Source organism: Schistocerca nitens, chromosome 5 (assembly GCF_023898315.1).
Source record: "Schistocerca nitens isolate TAMUIC-IGC-003100 chromosome 5, iqSchNite1.1, whole genome shotgun sequence".
Lineage (NCBI taxonomy): Eukaryota > Metazoa > Arthropoda > Insecta > Orthoptera > Acrididae > Schistocerca > Schistocerca nitens.
Window position 1 is genome coordinate 637,725,421 of NC_064618.1, and position 16,182 is coordinate 637,741,602.

Sequence of the window (16,182 nt, forward strand, 5' to 3'; positions counted from 1 at the left end):
TCCAGATGGTGTCACGGTTTAGCTTGACATAATTTTGACTTGATAAAATCGAAGTTGGATCATCATTCCTCTGACCATATCCAGATTATGTCTTTCTTCAGTAACTTCATTAGTGAGGGTACTGACAGACAGTAATCTCAAGAAATCAACAATAATGTCCACAGAATCCCAAAATGCTTTTATGTTGTTTCCCGGCATTTCAGCATTCCAAACATTCTTACAGCTTTCAGTTTCTCCGGATCTGGCCCAGTTCCATCTGACGTTATAATGTGTCCCAAGAATTTTAATTGTTTCCGCCCAATTTAGTTTTATCCACACTGATGATTATATTTGATATTTTACATGTTTCTAATACTTCTTTCATGGGATCAAGGTGTTCTTCCCAAGTTTTGCTTCCAATTAAAATATCGTCATTGCAGATGACTACCTTTTGCAGCAACTTTTCATCTAAAACTTTATCCAATGAATGCATAAAAGTGAAAATGACACATTCAGGCCGCATGACATTATTGTGGACTGATAATCTGTGCCATTATTTTGAATGGCATTGTACCCTCCTCTAGCTTCATCAATTCCAGCTGCCAAAAACTGCTTTTTAACTTGAAATTTGTTAAATATTTGATGCCTTTAAATCTCTGTAATAGTTCTTCTAGATTCTGTGTCTGATGTTGTTATAAAAGTATAATTTTGTGAACAGGATATGCATCCAAAACCAATCTGACTGATGCATTTTTTAATTTTTTTTTTTTTTTTTTTTTTTAACTACATAGATGGGATTACAATAGTTGCAATCTGACTGCTCAGTGATTCCTTGTTACAGCTTTCTTTTGATTTCTCATTTCACAGCTTCACATTGTATTGACAGAGTAAGATAAGGTCTGCCTTTAAATATTCATGATCCGTAATATGTAATTTTGCGTTTACAGACATTCATTAACCCTGGTTTCTTGGAAAGCACTCTTATAACACTGTTTTGATACCTCAGGTAATTCTCGCTTTTGTTCTTTTACTAAATCTGATAATTGTTGAATTTTTCCATGGATTTTACATAGAATCAGATTGGTGTCTTCATTTTCCTCAACTGCAATGACCTGCGTATCAGCATAATTAACCACACTGACTTGAGCTTCAACTTCATTTTCTCGTACATCAATATATTTTTCATTTACAGTCGGAGTGTCAACATCTTCTAGAGCACCCTTTAAAATTGACTATCATCTCTGCTCTGCTACCTTTAATAATTAATCTACTGCTTGTGAAATCCAATCTACACTTGTATTTCATAAGCCAGGCATTGCCAATCTAGAAGTTAACAAATAAAGATGGAATTATCAACATTCCTGTTCAAATTCTCTACTGTCAACAGAAAACTTTAAAAATATCTGCTCACTTATGGGTTTACTTTTATTTTTAATCACACTAATAATTCTCACACTATTTGCTGGAAAGACCAGAAATAACAATGCTGCATAATTATTGCTGTTATTTATGTGAGACTGTAGTCAGTTGACTGTCATTTTCCATCTTCTTCTTTCTCTATATAACAAAGGCTAGTGAGTGTACATATTGACAGACTTTTCTCCATGACCACACTTTGCCACCCACTTGTCTTTGTGGTGGTAGACAGCCCTTGGTCTCATGCTATTAGTAAGAGAATTTGGCCATGGTGCGTGGCAGTGGGCGAATGTGACAAGCAAAAATCCTTTAAATATGGAGCAGTAAATACTCTTAGGGAAACCCCTGTATAGTCTGTGACTTACGAACTTTACCGCACATGTGAAAATGCATTTATTGTATCAGTTGTCCAACATAATATGATGATTGTGTCGTTTCATCATTCAGACTTTAATCACTGTGTAATATCAAATAGATCAATTTTTAATCTCTCAGTGCATTTTCATCAATCACACTTTACCGATGATCAACAGAGATAACAGGAAAAAAATCCAGATAGGCTCAAAGACAAAAATACTTGTAACTAACAAATGAATAATCGAATGGTAGACGTAACTAACAAATGAATACTCAAATGGTAGACTATAGTGATTTCGAATAAACAGTTTGCTTATCCTTCATGAGTACAATCCTTTTCATAATTTAGTGGATTTTTGTCAGTCACTTCGCTTTTTCTTCTTTTGCATTATTCTTTTTGAGTATAATTCTTATCATACTTCTATTAGTTACTGTGGATGATTTAGTATTACTCAGTACATAATTTCATTTTCAGACAACATGCTGAAGCATAAAATTATGTTCACATACACTTATGTGAATCCGCAATGAAGAAAACTAGCATGAAGAAACGAAATGGAAGAAGAAAGAAAAGCAACACTTATAAAAATGCGCACAAGAATGTAACAGAAGTGAGGAACAAAAAGCAAATGTTAATGAAGCAAGGCGACTCAGTGTCTTCGCTCACAAATCGTGAATCAGATAACCGACGTCAAATCTGAATGCATTCATAATATCCTTTATGAGATATACATCTGTATGCATCTCATATCTAGAATGGTGCTCGTGCCATCTGCCAGGCCATATATTCCAACTGTACAATGCTGCATTTCTCAGCTATTAAATTATAAATTTAACCCACGGATATGAACTGGTATAATAGCCATTAAGACATTGTCCATAATTACTTCAATCTCTCACAATAAATCTTCTCTCATGTCATGTCCATAGTCATATGAGGTTGTTGTTGTTGTGGTCTTCAGTCCTGAGACTGGTTTGATGCAGCTCTCCATGCTACTCTATCCTGTGCAAGCCTCTTCATCTCCCAGTACCTACTGCAACCTACATCCTTCTGAATCTGCGTAGTGTATTCATCTCTTGGTCTCCCTCTACGATTTTTACCCTCCACGCTGCCCTCCAATACTAAATTGGTGATCCCTTGATGCCTCAGAACATGTCCTACCAACCGATCCCTTCTTCTGGTCAAGTTGTGCCACAAACTTCTCTTCTCCCCAATCCTATTCAATACTTCCTCATTAGTTACGTGGTCTACCCATCTAATCTTCAGCATTCTTCTGTAGCACCACATTTCGAAAGCTTCTATTCTCTTCTTGTCCAAACTATTTATCGTCCATGTTTCACTTCCATACATGGCTACACTCCATACAAATACTTTCAGAAATGACTTCCTGATACTTAAATCTATACTCGATGTTAACAAATTTCCCTTCTTCAGAAACGCTTTCCTTGCCATTGCCAGTCTACATTTTATATCCTCTCTACTTCGACCATCATCAGTTATTTTGCTCCCCAAATAGCAAAACTCCTTTACTACTTTAAGTGTCTCATTTCCTAATCTAATTCCCTCAGCATCACCCGACTTAATTCGACTACATTCCATTATCCTCGTTTTGCTTTTGTTGATGTTCATCTTATATCCTCCTTTCAAGACACTGTCCATTCCATTCAACTGCTCTTCCAAGTCTTTTGCTGTCTCTGACAGAATCACAATGTCATCGGCGAACCTCAAAGTTTTTATTTCTTCTCCATGGATTTTAATACCTACTCCGAATTTTTCTTTTGTTTCCTTTACTGCTTGCTCAATATACAGATTTAATAACATCGGGGAGAGGCTACAACCCTGTCTTACTCCCTTCCCAACCACAGCTTCCCTTTCATGTCCCTCGACTCTTATAACTGCCATCTGGTTTCTGTACAAATTGTAAATAGCCTAGCCGGCCGAAGTGGCCGTGCGGTTAAAGGCGCTGCAGTCTGGAACCGCAAGACCGCTACGGTCGCAGGTTCGAATCCTGCCTCGGGCATGGATGTTTGTGATGTCCTTAGGTTAGTTAGGTTTAACTAGTTCTAAGTTCTAGGGGACTAATGACCTCAGCAGTTGAGTCCCATAGTGCTCAGAGCCATTTTTTGTAAATAGCCTGCCACTCCCTGTATTTTACCCCTGCCACCTTCAGAGTTTGAAAGAGAGTATTCCAGCCAACATTGTCAAAAGCTTTCTCTAAGTCTACAAATGCTAGAAACGTAGGTTTGCCTTTCCTTATTCTTTCTTCTAAGATAAGTCGTAAGGCCAGTATTGCCTCACGTGTTCCAGTGTTTCTACGGAATCCAAACTGATCATATGAGGTAGCATGACAAATTCTGTGGCTGCGTTGTTTTGAATTGGATCTTATTCCAAACTGAACTTAGTTTTCCAAATAATGGTGCACTTGTGTCTGTCGATCATTATTTGATTTTTCAAGTGACCTATCACACCTTTGTTCATCATAGTGTGACTGAGAATGTCCTTCATATTGTTGGTGTTGTTCATTCACGTACCGATTATCTGTCTGCCTATAATTTTCTTCTACCTATCAGCTGTAATTACATTGTTGATTATGATTATTGTAGTGTTAGTCATGCTGCGTACCCAAAATTTTGGTCGCATTGATTATTCTGGGTTTGTTCCTGCATTCAGCATTCATCGTTAATGACTTCCATATGATCGAGCATCAAACACAATACCTCTTCACAGTCATGGTGCAGCATTATAGCAAGTCTTTCGCGGAATCTCGATTCTTTACCAGATCATGCAGATATGTGTTTTTATCCCAGTGATACTGAAAATAGCTACTCATTCTTCCTTTATTGCAATCTTTTATTGGCAGAAACATTAAGTCAACTCCAATTTTCTGCTGGAAGCTTTGACACTATTATTCACACCAAAATTCCTTATCAAATTCTTGGAAAGTGTTACATGTTTTGGAGGCTTCGCTTCACTGTATATGTGATCCATCTTTCAAATAATTTACACATATTTTGACTTTTTGCCCTTCAGGGCATGCCTTTGGGAAAGAATCACGAAATTACTCCATGAAAGCAGCTGGATGTGTTATATTCTATATTCTTGAAATATTTGCAAACTGAAGTAACTGTTAACACCCATAAAAACATGACTTCTTTGTTCCAAAAACCTGTTAATTTTCTGTTTTAATGTTTTGCAGGGTTGGCTTATGTTTGCATCTGACTATGCATGCCTAGTCTGCAACAATTTTGCTCACATGCCATTCTTAATTAAACGTTTACTTAATAACTAGTTGCTTAAAGCCACAGTTTTGAGGAGTTAAAATATGATGAACAGCTCTTAAATGCAGTGAGGAAATCAAGCAGACCATTAATAAAATGCACATTGTACATGGGGTGGAGGGCATAAGTATGGTACCATGATGATTAAGATCAAAGACACAGGAATTCTGGGAACAGGGAATCCTTTGACTCATGAAACAGTGGGGTTGTTGTGCTCAAACCTCTGGTGATTACTTTCGAATACTTCGATTGTACACTGTGTGTATAATCGAAGTGTATGATTAAATGATGATGGCGTCCTCTTGGGTAAAATATTCCAGATGTAAAACAGTCCACCATTCAGACGTCCGGGCAGGGGCTACTCAGGAGGACGTCGTTATCAGGAGAAACAAAACTGGTGTTCTGTGGATCCTAGCGTGGAATGTCAGATCCCTTAATCAGGCAGGTAGGTTAGAAAATTTAAAAATGGAAATGGGTAGGTTAAAGTTAGATATAGTGGGAGTTAGAGAAGTTCGGTGGCAGGAGGAACAAGACTTCTGGTCAGCAGATACAGGGCTATAAATAGAAAATCAAATAGGGGTAATGCAGGAGTGTGTTTAATAATGAATAAAAAAATAGGATTGCAGGTAAGCTACTACGAACAGCACAGTGAATGCATTATTGTAGCCAATATAGACATGAAGCCTGTGCCTACCACAGTAGTACAAGTTTATGTGCCAACTAGCTCCACAGATGATGATCTGATTAAAGAAATGTGTGATGAGATGAAAGAAATTCAGATAGTGAGGGTAGATGAAAATTTAATAGTCATGGGGAACTGGAATTCAATATAGGAAAACGAAGAGAAGGAAAAATAGTAGGTGAATATGGAATGAGGTAAGGAATGAAAGAGGAAGCCGCCTGGTGGAATTTTGCACAGAGCTTAACTTAAATCATAGCTAACACTTGGTTTAAGAATCATGAAAGAAGGTTGTATATGTGGAAGAGGCCTTGAGACACTGGAACATTTCTGATAGATTGTATAGTGGTAAGACAGAGATTTAGGAGCCAGGTTTTAAATTGTAAGACATTTCCAGGGGCAGATACACATTCTGACCACAATTTATTGGTTATGAACTGTAGACTAAAGCAGAAGAAACCGCAAAAAGGTAAGAATTTAAGGAGATGGGAAATGGATGAACTGAGAGAACCAGAGGTTGTAGAGAGTTTCAGAGAGAGCATTAGGGAGCAGTTGACAAGAACAGGGGAAAGAAATACAGTAGAAGAAGAATGGGTAGCTTTGAGAGATAAAATCGTGAAGGCAGCAGAGGATCAAGTAGGTAAAGAGACGAGGGGTAGTAGAAATCCTCGGGTAGCAGAAGAGATATTGAATTTAATTGATGAAAAGATAAAATACGAAAATGCAGTGAATGAAGCAGGCGAAAAGGAATACAAATGTCTCAAAAATGAGATCAACAGGAAGTGCAAATTGGCTAAGCATGGATGACTAGAGGACAAATTTAAGGTTGTAGAGGCATATATCACTAGGGGTAAGATAGATACTGCCTACAGGAAAATTAAAGAAACCTTTGGAGAAAAGAGAATGACTTGTATGAATATCAAGAGCTCAGATGGAAAACCAGTTTTAAGCAAAGAAGGGAAAGCAGAAAGGTGGAAGGAGTATATAGAGGGTCTATACAGGAGCAATGTACTGGAGGGCAATATTATGGAAATGGAAGAGGATGTACATGAAGATGAATTGGGAGATATCATACTGCATGAAGAATTTGACAGAGTGCGGAAAGACCTAAGTCAAAACAGGGGTCTAGAAGTTGACAACATTCCATTAGAACTGCTGATAGCCTTGGGAGCCCCAGCCATGACAAAACTCTACCATCTGGTGATGTATGAGACAGGTGAAATACCTTCAGACTTTAATAAGAATGTAATAATTCCAATCCCAAAGAACGCAGATGTTGACAGATGTGAAAATTACTGGACTATCACTTTAATAAGTCACGGCTACAAAATACTAACATGAATTCTTTACAGATGAATGGAAAAATTGGTAGAAGCCGACGTTGGAGAAGATCAGTTCGGATTTTGTAGAAATGTTGGAACAACTCAGGCAGTACTGACCCTATGACTTTTCTTAAAAGATAGAGTAAGGAAAGACAAACCTACATTTCTAGCATTTGTAGACTTAGACAGAGCTTTTGACACTGTTAACTGGAATACTTTGAAATTCTGAAGGTGGCAGGGTCAAATACAGGGAGCGAAAGGCTATTTACAATTTGTACAGAAACCAGATGGCAGTTGTAAAATCTAGGGGGATGAATGGGAAGCAGTGGTTGGAAAGCGGACCATGGCAAGGCATTTCAGACCGTATGGCTACCCCGCGCAGTGGTTTGCTTAAAACTTGGCCACTACCCACACCAGACCTTGAGGTACTGTTTGACTGTGGCTTAATTTTGACACTGGCCCCTGTATTGGCATCACATTTTTGTAACCAATTGGGTATGCTTACAACTACTGTAAGTTGCACCTTTTAAACGGAAATGTATGTTTTCAAGCAGTGGAAACATCAGGTAGGATTATCAACAATGTAGGAAAAAGATAGAGTGCTTCTCACCGTAAAGAAGACGTGTCAAGTTGCAGACACCTGTCTGAAACTGGGGGAGGGAAGAGGGCGCACACGCACACACACACACACACACACACACACACACACACACACACACACACACACACACAGAGAGAGAGAGAGAGAGAGGGGGGGGGGGGGGGGAAGGATTGCTCATAAGTTTGTTTTTGTGTGAGTCGACACAGGAGTAATGTTTTTTATTGTTGCTGATGTAGTTTAAGTGCAAGTATTGTATTACGTTTCTCTAGCTCTTTATTTTTTGATTCTATGAAGGTACTAACTTTCTGTTGTTATTTTTTTCAGCCGGAATGTAAAGTTTCCGATGAAATGAGATTTACAGCCTATAACCAGTATGTTCATAAAATGTTGCATCGTTGGGGACCAAATGTAAGAGAAATGATGGCAATTAAAAAATACTTGGCTACTCAAAGCATACTCTTGAACAATCCTCCTTGGGTGAGTGTTGTTGACCACGTGTAATAACTTATGAATGTACAATCAAAATTTTGGAGATTCCTTTTAACTTTTAAATATGGAACAACTTGTTCAGTTAACCAGTTTCAAAGCTGTAACGCAATTTCTTTTTGAATTGAGTGTCCCACTGAATTTAAGTAATTTACTAACACATAATATGTACAACATACAGATGAGCCCATGTTGAGCTCTTTCAAGCAGTTCTAACCACTGGATTTACAATATACAGTAGTTTATGAGAGAGCTCGTGTTTTAGTTTTTAAGAAACTGAGTTTCTGAATATTAAATAATTTGTTTTTGAAAATGTTTTTTCCATGTGCTCAACTTATAACCACATGCATAGATAATGAATCTTGGAATCCAAATGTATATGGGAACTCATTTTGCAAATTTCTTGTATGTAATCAGCAGATAAAAAATCTGATGAGGAAAAAGAGATTTAAACTATGTATTGACTTTGGTATTAGTATCATAAACTTATAGTTAACCAAAAGCTTAACTGCATATTTGTCTCAGTTGGTTACTTTACAATACATCTGATCTGACAATTTGAAATTCTCTGTTTAAACCATACATGTTTTGTTTTAATTTTCAGTGTTCTCTGCCATGGTGATGTAGTTTCTTTGTTTCATTCCATGTCTTTCATTACAACCATATGCATTAAACTACTGTAACATTCATAATAACATTGTGTCTTCATCACATTTTCAGCACAATTGCAACCGTGTTCTGATGAAAGTAGAAGCGAACTGACAACGATGCTACTAAAAATAAAAACGCAATTTAAACATTTTGCTGACCTGACCTTTTTAAGTTTTGACTGGGAACTGCTATTATGAGTTACTTCAAAAGTCTTTTAAAATATTATTATTATTATTATTATTATTATTATTATAGGTTGGAGGTATGGAAGTAGACCTGCCAAGGTTGTATCAGACAGTACAAAGTTTTGGTGGACTGAAGGAAGTGATTGAAAAGAAGAAATGGCAGCGAGTTGCTGATGGAATGAAAATACCGAAAGCAGCACAAGACAGGGTTACAAAGTTGGATGATATATATTGCAAATATCTACTTCCATATGACACATTGTCTCCAGGTATTCCTAACACATTCAAATTCCATTGCATTAGGTCACTCCGCATAGAATGCCAAATTTCATGTTTATGCAAATTGAATGCTTGCCAGTATTCTAGAGGTTGTGTTCTGTCAAATACTCAGACGCTGTGACCTGAAAATCCCACTATTCGCCATTTTGTTTGTTTGCTCAGCTGGCTTCCTCCCCATATGTTTTTAACATTTTTAATTAATTATTGCTTGGCTTTGTAGTTTTTTTCCAAATTTTTGTATTCGTCCTAAACTTCCTGCATGTATCTGATATTATTTATGTAGAATTGTCCAAGGCAAATTTCTTTCAGTTGACTTACTTTAGTTCCATGCACCGCCGTGATGTAAAAGTATAAAACCACAGTGAAACGGAATTGTTGGCTAATACTTTCAGGAGGCAGAGTGCCAAGTATTTGGCAAAAGAAACCCTTAGAAGTAGAGAAAAATATAGTTTCGCAGCCATTTTTTTTAGATTTTCCCCAGGTATGTCAATACCAGTGAAGTTGTACATATGCTTCATATGCCACTTGCATCTGACATGAAAACATTTCTATCTGCAACATGTATTGTATTTTTAGTCTGTTTTTGTGGATGCAATTTGCTCAGCAGAAATACATTATTTTAAAAGCTTAACTACAGCTTTCAGTTGCTTATGTATATGCATCTACTGCTTAACCCCTTCTCTTCACAATGGCTCATCGCCTTTATTCATTCCATAGTTTATCTGCTGTTTTATTAGTGTAAATTGTCTCCATAACTGAAATTATGATACCTAAGTAAGAACAGCAAGTTTTATGTAATAAAAGTTGTTTTTTCTATATAGGTGAACGAGAGAAATTGTTTGAGGAAGTGGAGAAAGAATGGGCACTCCGAGAAAGTCGTTTACCCGTACCGGATAATACGTCAAGTACAGGCACGCATGAAGATGATTCGTCAGACGGAGATACAAGTGATGAAAATGAAGAATGTATTGTAAAGGTAGGTGTGTGTGTGTGTGTGTGTGTGTGTGTCCACCCACCCCCTCCCACCCTGGGCACCAACAGATTTCTCTACAATTTTTTTCTTTGCTTCCCCATTCAAACTAAATACCGTTCTCCAATAGAGACAAAACAAAGTTTGATGCACTGCACTGCTGTAGTACAGAGTTAACATTTGAGAAAAACGTAAATAAAATATACCCACAGTGGTCATTAATGCACATGCTATTCATTAGAAGAACCTGTAAAAGGTATTAGTCCACAAATATATAATACTCAGGTTCTTTGTGTGCATGCTGTTAGACCAGGTGACTACAACAGAAGGAGAAGTGTTCACTTTGCCCTGCCCCCCTGCGGGTCTGGGGTAAGAATAGGCCCGAGGTATTCCTGCCTGTCGTAAGAGGCGACTAAAAGGAGTTTCAACCGTTTCGGCCTTCCATGTGATGGTCCCCCTTGGGGTTTGACCTCCATTTTTCAAAATTCTACAGAAGTACGAGCCTTTTGGGGAAGGACGCCTTAAGTGGTGTATCACTGGTCCTCCGTGCACTAAGACCTTGGCACTCAGCATTGTAACGGTGTTGTAACCATACCCACTATTCCTCAAATTGGGCCTAAACGCCTGGTGAGTTGTACAAGTTACGCCCATAGTGCGTCCCCATCTGCACCTACGATCATGATGGACTTTCCATGGCACCCGAAATCCAGCACGGTAGCCAGCCCGTTGTGGTGGGGTCGTCATGTACCCTCTAGGTTGTAGCCCCCCTGACAACACAGGGATCGTACTGCCGATACCTGAGCTGCACCCTCCCCACGTCGGCCAAGGAGTAGATGCCCGTCTCCTTGGGGCATCAGGACTCCCGGCAACGGTCATCCTGCCAGGTGGCCCTTGCTGAGGCTGGGTGGCGCCCGTGGGGAGAGCCCCTGGTTGGAGTGGGTGGTATCGGGGCGGACGTTTCGCAGATGAATCATCAACATGTATCAGGTCGCTCTGTGGCTGAGTCTTTTAAAAAGAAAGGTACTGTCTCTGGTTCTCCTGCCCTTTCCCCCTTGGCCACTCCCTGGGAGGAAGGACAGGCCCGCCAGCTTGGGGCGAAGTACTTCCCCCGCTATTTGGTCTGTTCTTGGACCAATGGGGGGGACGTTCGCCACCTCCAAGCCCATGTTCTTTGTTCAGCACATCGAGGACATCTTCGGGGAAATCAAGGCTCTCAGTAAAATGCGTTCGGGGTCCGTTCTTATAAAGACCACCTCCGCCACACAGTCGGTGGCGCTCCAGGCGTGCGACCGACTAGGGGACATCCCAGTGTCCATTGTCCCGCATCTGGCACTGAATAGGACGCAGGGGGTTATTTTTCATCGGAACCTCCTGCTGCAATCTGATGAGGAGCTCAGGGCCAACCTGGAGCGCCGAGGCGTGCATTTCGTCTGGCGAGTCCAGCGCGGCCCCAAAGACCGTCGCATCGACACCGGGTCCTTTATCCTCGCCTTCGAGGGTCGACGTTCTCCCAGAGAAGGTAAAGGTGATGTGCTACCGGTGCGACGTGCAACCTTACGTCCCGCCTCCTGTGCGCTGCTTTCGTTCTTTGCGCTTTGGGCACATGTCGTCACAGTGTGAGGCTGAGCCCCTCTGTGGCGATTGTGGACGTCCTCTTCGTGAGGAACATACATGCACCCCACCACCTCGGTGCGTTAATTGTCCTGGCATCTACTCGCCTAGATCTTTAGACTGCCCCGCGTATCAGAAGGAGAAGAAGATTCAAGAACTCAAAACTTTGGATCGTCTCTCTTATTCTGAGGCCATGAAGAAGTATGACCGCCTCCATCCCGTGACGTTGACAACTTCATTTGCCTCAGTCGTGTCCACTCCTTCCACAGTATCCTCACCCCTATCCTGTCCCCCCTCCACCTCCTCCCCCCATCCGGGGTCTATGCCTCCGCCTCCCAAATCCCTCCCTTCCAAATCCTCCTCCCCCGTGGCCCCCGCCCCATTTTGCCCCAGGGGCCACCCTTCCTCCCCCCCCCAACCGCCCCCACCCCGCCGCCTGAGAAGCGATCCTCTTCTCAGGCGTCCATCGAGGAAACGTTCCGGACCCTGGCTTCCGAGGTCCGGCGTTCCAAAACGGACCCCGCGCGTGAGGACCTTCTTCGGGTCCAGCCCACCATCCCTGTGCCTCCTCGGACTTCCAAGAAGGCCTCCAAGAAGAAGTCTCTATCCCCCTCTGCACCCCGGCGCGTTTCGTCTGATGCTCCATCCGTGAGTTGCTGCTCCCGGCCGTCCTCAGTTTCGTCGGGACGCTCTGCTGCCAGGCGCTCAGCTGACCTCTCATCGGCAAATGATGCTGCCCCTCCTACGCAACCCGGGACAGCGGCCGCAGCTGGCGACGACTCGAAGGAACAGGATCCGCCTCCCGCCGGTTGTAGCGTTGTTCCCTCGAAACCTGGCCCTCCGCGGCCGTCGAGGTGACCAGCTCTTCCCCCGTCTCGTTCCCCCCTTTTTTCTGACTAGCGATGGCCTTGTTACATTGGAACATAAGAGGTATTCAATCTAATCGGGAGGAATTACAACTGCTCCTCCGCCTGCACTGTCCGCTCGTCCTTGGTCTCCAGGAAACCAAGTTGCGCCCAACTGACCGTATTGCCTTTACCCACTATACCTCGGAGCGGTATGACCTCACCCCTGTGGACGGTATTCCAGCTCATGGTGGGGTCATGTTGCTCGTTCGGGACCATGTCTATTACCATCCCATCCCATTGACCACCCCACTCCAAGCAATAGCTGTCCGTATTACTCTTTCTGCCTTTACTTTTTCAGTTTGTACCGTCTACACTCCATCGTCATCCGCAGTTAGTCGGGCTGACATGATGCACCTGATTGTTCAGCTTCCTCCGCCATTTTTATTGTTTGGCGACTTCAATGACCATCATCCCCTTTGGGGCTCTCCTGCATCCTGTCAAAGAGGCTCCCTCTTGGCGGATGTCTTCAACCATCTCAATCTTGTCTGCCTCTCGGACTCTACTCATACCTACTCCCACTCGGACCTTTCGATCTGTTCTACCACTCTTGCCCGTCGGTTCGAGTGGTATGTCCTTTCTGACACCTATTCGAGTGACCACTACCCCTGTGTCGTTCGTCTCCTGCACCACACCCCATCCCCACGTCCTTCAAGCTGGAACATACCGAAAGCTGACTGGGGACTTTACTCCTCCCTGGCGACCTTTCCGGACCACGATTTTCTCAGTTGTGGCAGTCAGGTCGAATACCTCACGGCTGTTATCATCAATGCTGCCGAACGTTCCATTCCTCATACTACCTCTTCTTCACGTCGCGTTTCCGTCCCCTGGTGGAATGAGGCTTGTAGAGACGCTATCCGTGCTCGACGACGTGCTTTACGCACCTTTCGCCACCATCCTACGTTGGCGAATTGTACTGGATACAAACGACTCCGAGCGCAATGCCGTAGAGTCATCAAAGACAGCAAAAAAGCTTGTTGGGCCTCTTTCACCAGCTCCTTTAACAGTTTTACTCCCTCTTCTGTCGTTTGGGGTGGCCTGCGCCGGCTGTCGGGCATTAAGTCCCACTCCTCGGTACCTGGCCTGACCTCAGGTAATGAGGTCCTTGTTGATCCTGTGGCTGTCTCCAACACCTTCGGCCACTTTTTCGTGGAGGTTTCAAGCTCCGCCCATTACCACCCTACCTTCCTTCCCAGGAAAGAGGCAGAAGAGGCTCGGCGACCTTCCTTCCACTCGCTGAATCTGGAAACTTATAATGCCCCCTTTACTATGCGGGAACTCGAACGTACGCTTGCACTGTCCCGGTCCTCTGCTCCGGGCCAGATGCCATTCACGTTCAGATGCTGGCACACCTTTCTCCGGCGGGCAAAAGCTTCCTTCTTCGTACCTACAATCGCGTCTGGACCGAAGGTCAGGTCCCCATGCGTTGGCGTGACACCGTCGTTGTTCCTATACCCAAACCTGGGAAGGATAGACACCTTCCTTCTAGTTACCACCCCATTTCTCTTACAAGCTGTGTCTGTAAGGTGATGGAGCGCATGGTTAACGCTTGGTTAGTCTGGATTCTTGAATCTCGACGGCTACTTACCAATGTTCAATGCGGCTTTCGTCGCCGCCGCTCCGCTGTTGACCACCATGTGACCTTGTCGACATTCGTCATGAACAACTTTTTGCGAAAGCGCCAAACGTTAGCCATGTTCTTCGATTTGGAGAAGGCTTATGATACCTGTTGGAGAGGAGGTATCCTCCGCACTATGCACAGGTGGGGTGTACGCGGTCGCCTGCCCCTTTTTATTGATTCCTTTTTAACAGATCGAAAGTTTAGGGTACGTGTGGGTTCCGTATTCTCCGACGTCTTCCTCCAGGAGAACGGAGTGCCTCAGGGCTCCGTCTTGAGCGTAGCCCTTTTTGCCATCGCGATCAATCCAATTATGGATTGCATTCCACCTAATGTCTCAGGGTCTCTCTTTGTCGATGACTTCGCGATCTACTGCAGTGCCCAGAGAACATGCCTCCTGGAGCGCTGCCTTCAGCGTTGTCTAGACAGCCTATACTCATGGAGCGTGGCAAATGGCTTCCGGTTCTCTGAAGAGAAGACGGTTTGTATCAACTTTTGGCGATATAAAGCGTTCCTTCCGCCATCCTTACGTCTCGGTCCCGTTGTTCTCCCATTCGTGGAAACAACTAAGTTTCTAGGGCTCACATTGGACAGGAAACTTCGTTGGTCTCCGCACGTCTCTTATTTGGCGGCCCGTTGTACACGTTCCCTTAATGTCCTCAGAGTTCTTAGTGGTTCATCTTGGGGAGAGGATCTCACTGTCCTGCTTCGCTTGTATCAGTCCATAGTCCGATTGAAGCTGGATTATGGGAGCTTCGTCTACTCGTCTATCCCTATTACGCCGTCTCAACTCCATCCACCATCGGGGGTTACGTCTTGCAACCGGAGCTTTCTACACTAGTCCTGTCGAGAGTCTTTATGCTGAAGCTGCCGAATTGCCATTGACCTACCGGCGCGACGTACTGTTGTGTCGGTATGCCTGCCGGCTGTTGTCTATGCCCGACCATCCCTCTTACCAGTCCTTCTTCGCCGATTCTCTCGACCGTCAGTACGGGTTGTATGTGTCTGCCCTGCTGCCCCCCGGAGTCCGCTTCCGTCGCCTGCTTCGACAATTGGATTTTGCCCTCCCTACCACCTTCAGAGAGGGTGAGAGCCCGACACCACCTTGGCTCCAGGCTCCGGTTCATATTTATCTCGACCTCAGCTCGCTCCCGAAGGAGGGTACTCCAGCTGCAGTGTATTGCTCACGGTTTGTCGAACTTCGTGCGCGACTTGCCAGTCACACCTTTATTTACACCGATGGCTCCAAAACTGATGATGGTGTCGGCTGTGCCTTTGTCGTTGGGGCCGTCACCTTTAAATACCGGCTCCTCGACCAATGTTCCAGCTTTACGGCCGAGCTTTTTGCTCTCCATCGGGCCGTTCAGTATGCCCGCCACCACCGCCATTCATCGTATGTACTCTGCTCTGATTCACTCAGTGCTCTTCAGAGCCTTGGAGCTCCCTATCCGGTCCATCCCTTGGTGCAACGGATCCATCAGTCCCTCCATTCTTTCGCTGATGATGGCTCTCCTGTCAGCTTTCTGTGGGTTCCCGGACATGTAGGAGTGCCTGGGAATGAGGCTGCTGATGCTGCAGCCAAGGCTGCAGTCCTCCTGCCTCGGCCAGCCTCCCATTGTGTCCCGTCATCTGACGTTAGTGGGGTTGTTTGTAAGAGGCTTGTGTCGTTGTGGTGGGATACTTGGTCATCCCTCCAAGGAAACAAGCTCCGGGCAGTAAAACCGTTCCCAACTGCTTGGACAACCTCCTCCCGACCATCTCGGCGAGAAGAGGTCCTTCTGACCAGGTTGCGGATTGGGCATTGGCGGTTTAGCCACCGCTACCTGCTCTCCTGTGACCCAGCC

The 16,182-nt window shown here is 43.6% G+C and overlaps 1 protein-coding gene across 1 annotated transcript in view; it reads left to right on the forward strand.

The window, feature by feature from the left end:
* Positions 1–16,182, forward strand: part of LOC126260636 (uncharacterized) — a 206,337-nt gene that overhangs the window by 118,135 nt on the left and 72,020 nt on the right. The window contains exons 14-16 of the mRNA XM_049957973.1: positions 7,958–8,110; positions 9,026–9,224; positions 10,056–10,210. Coding sequence (XP_049813930.1) covers positions 7,958–8,110; positions 9,026–9,224; positions 10,056–10,210 — 507 coding nt within the window. The remainder of the gene's footprint in view (positions 1–7,957; positions 8,111–9,025; positions 9,225–10,055; positions 10,211–16,182) is intronic.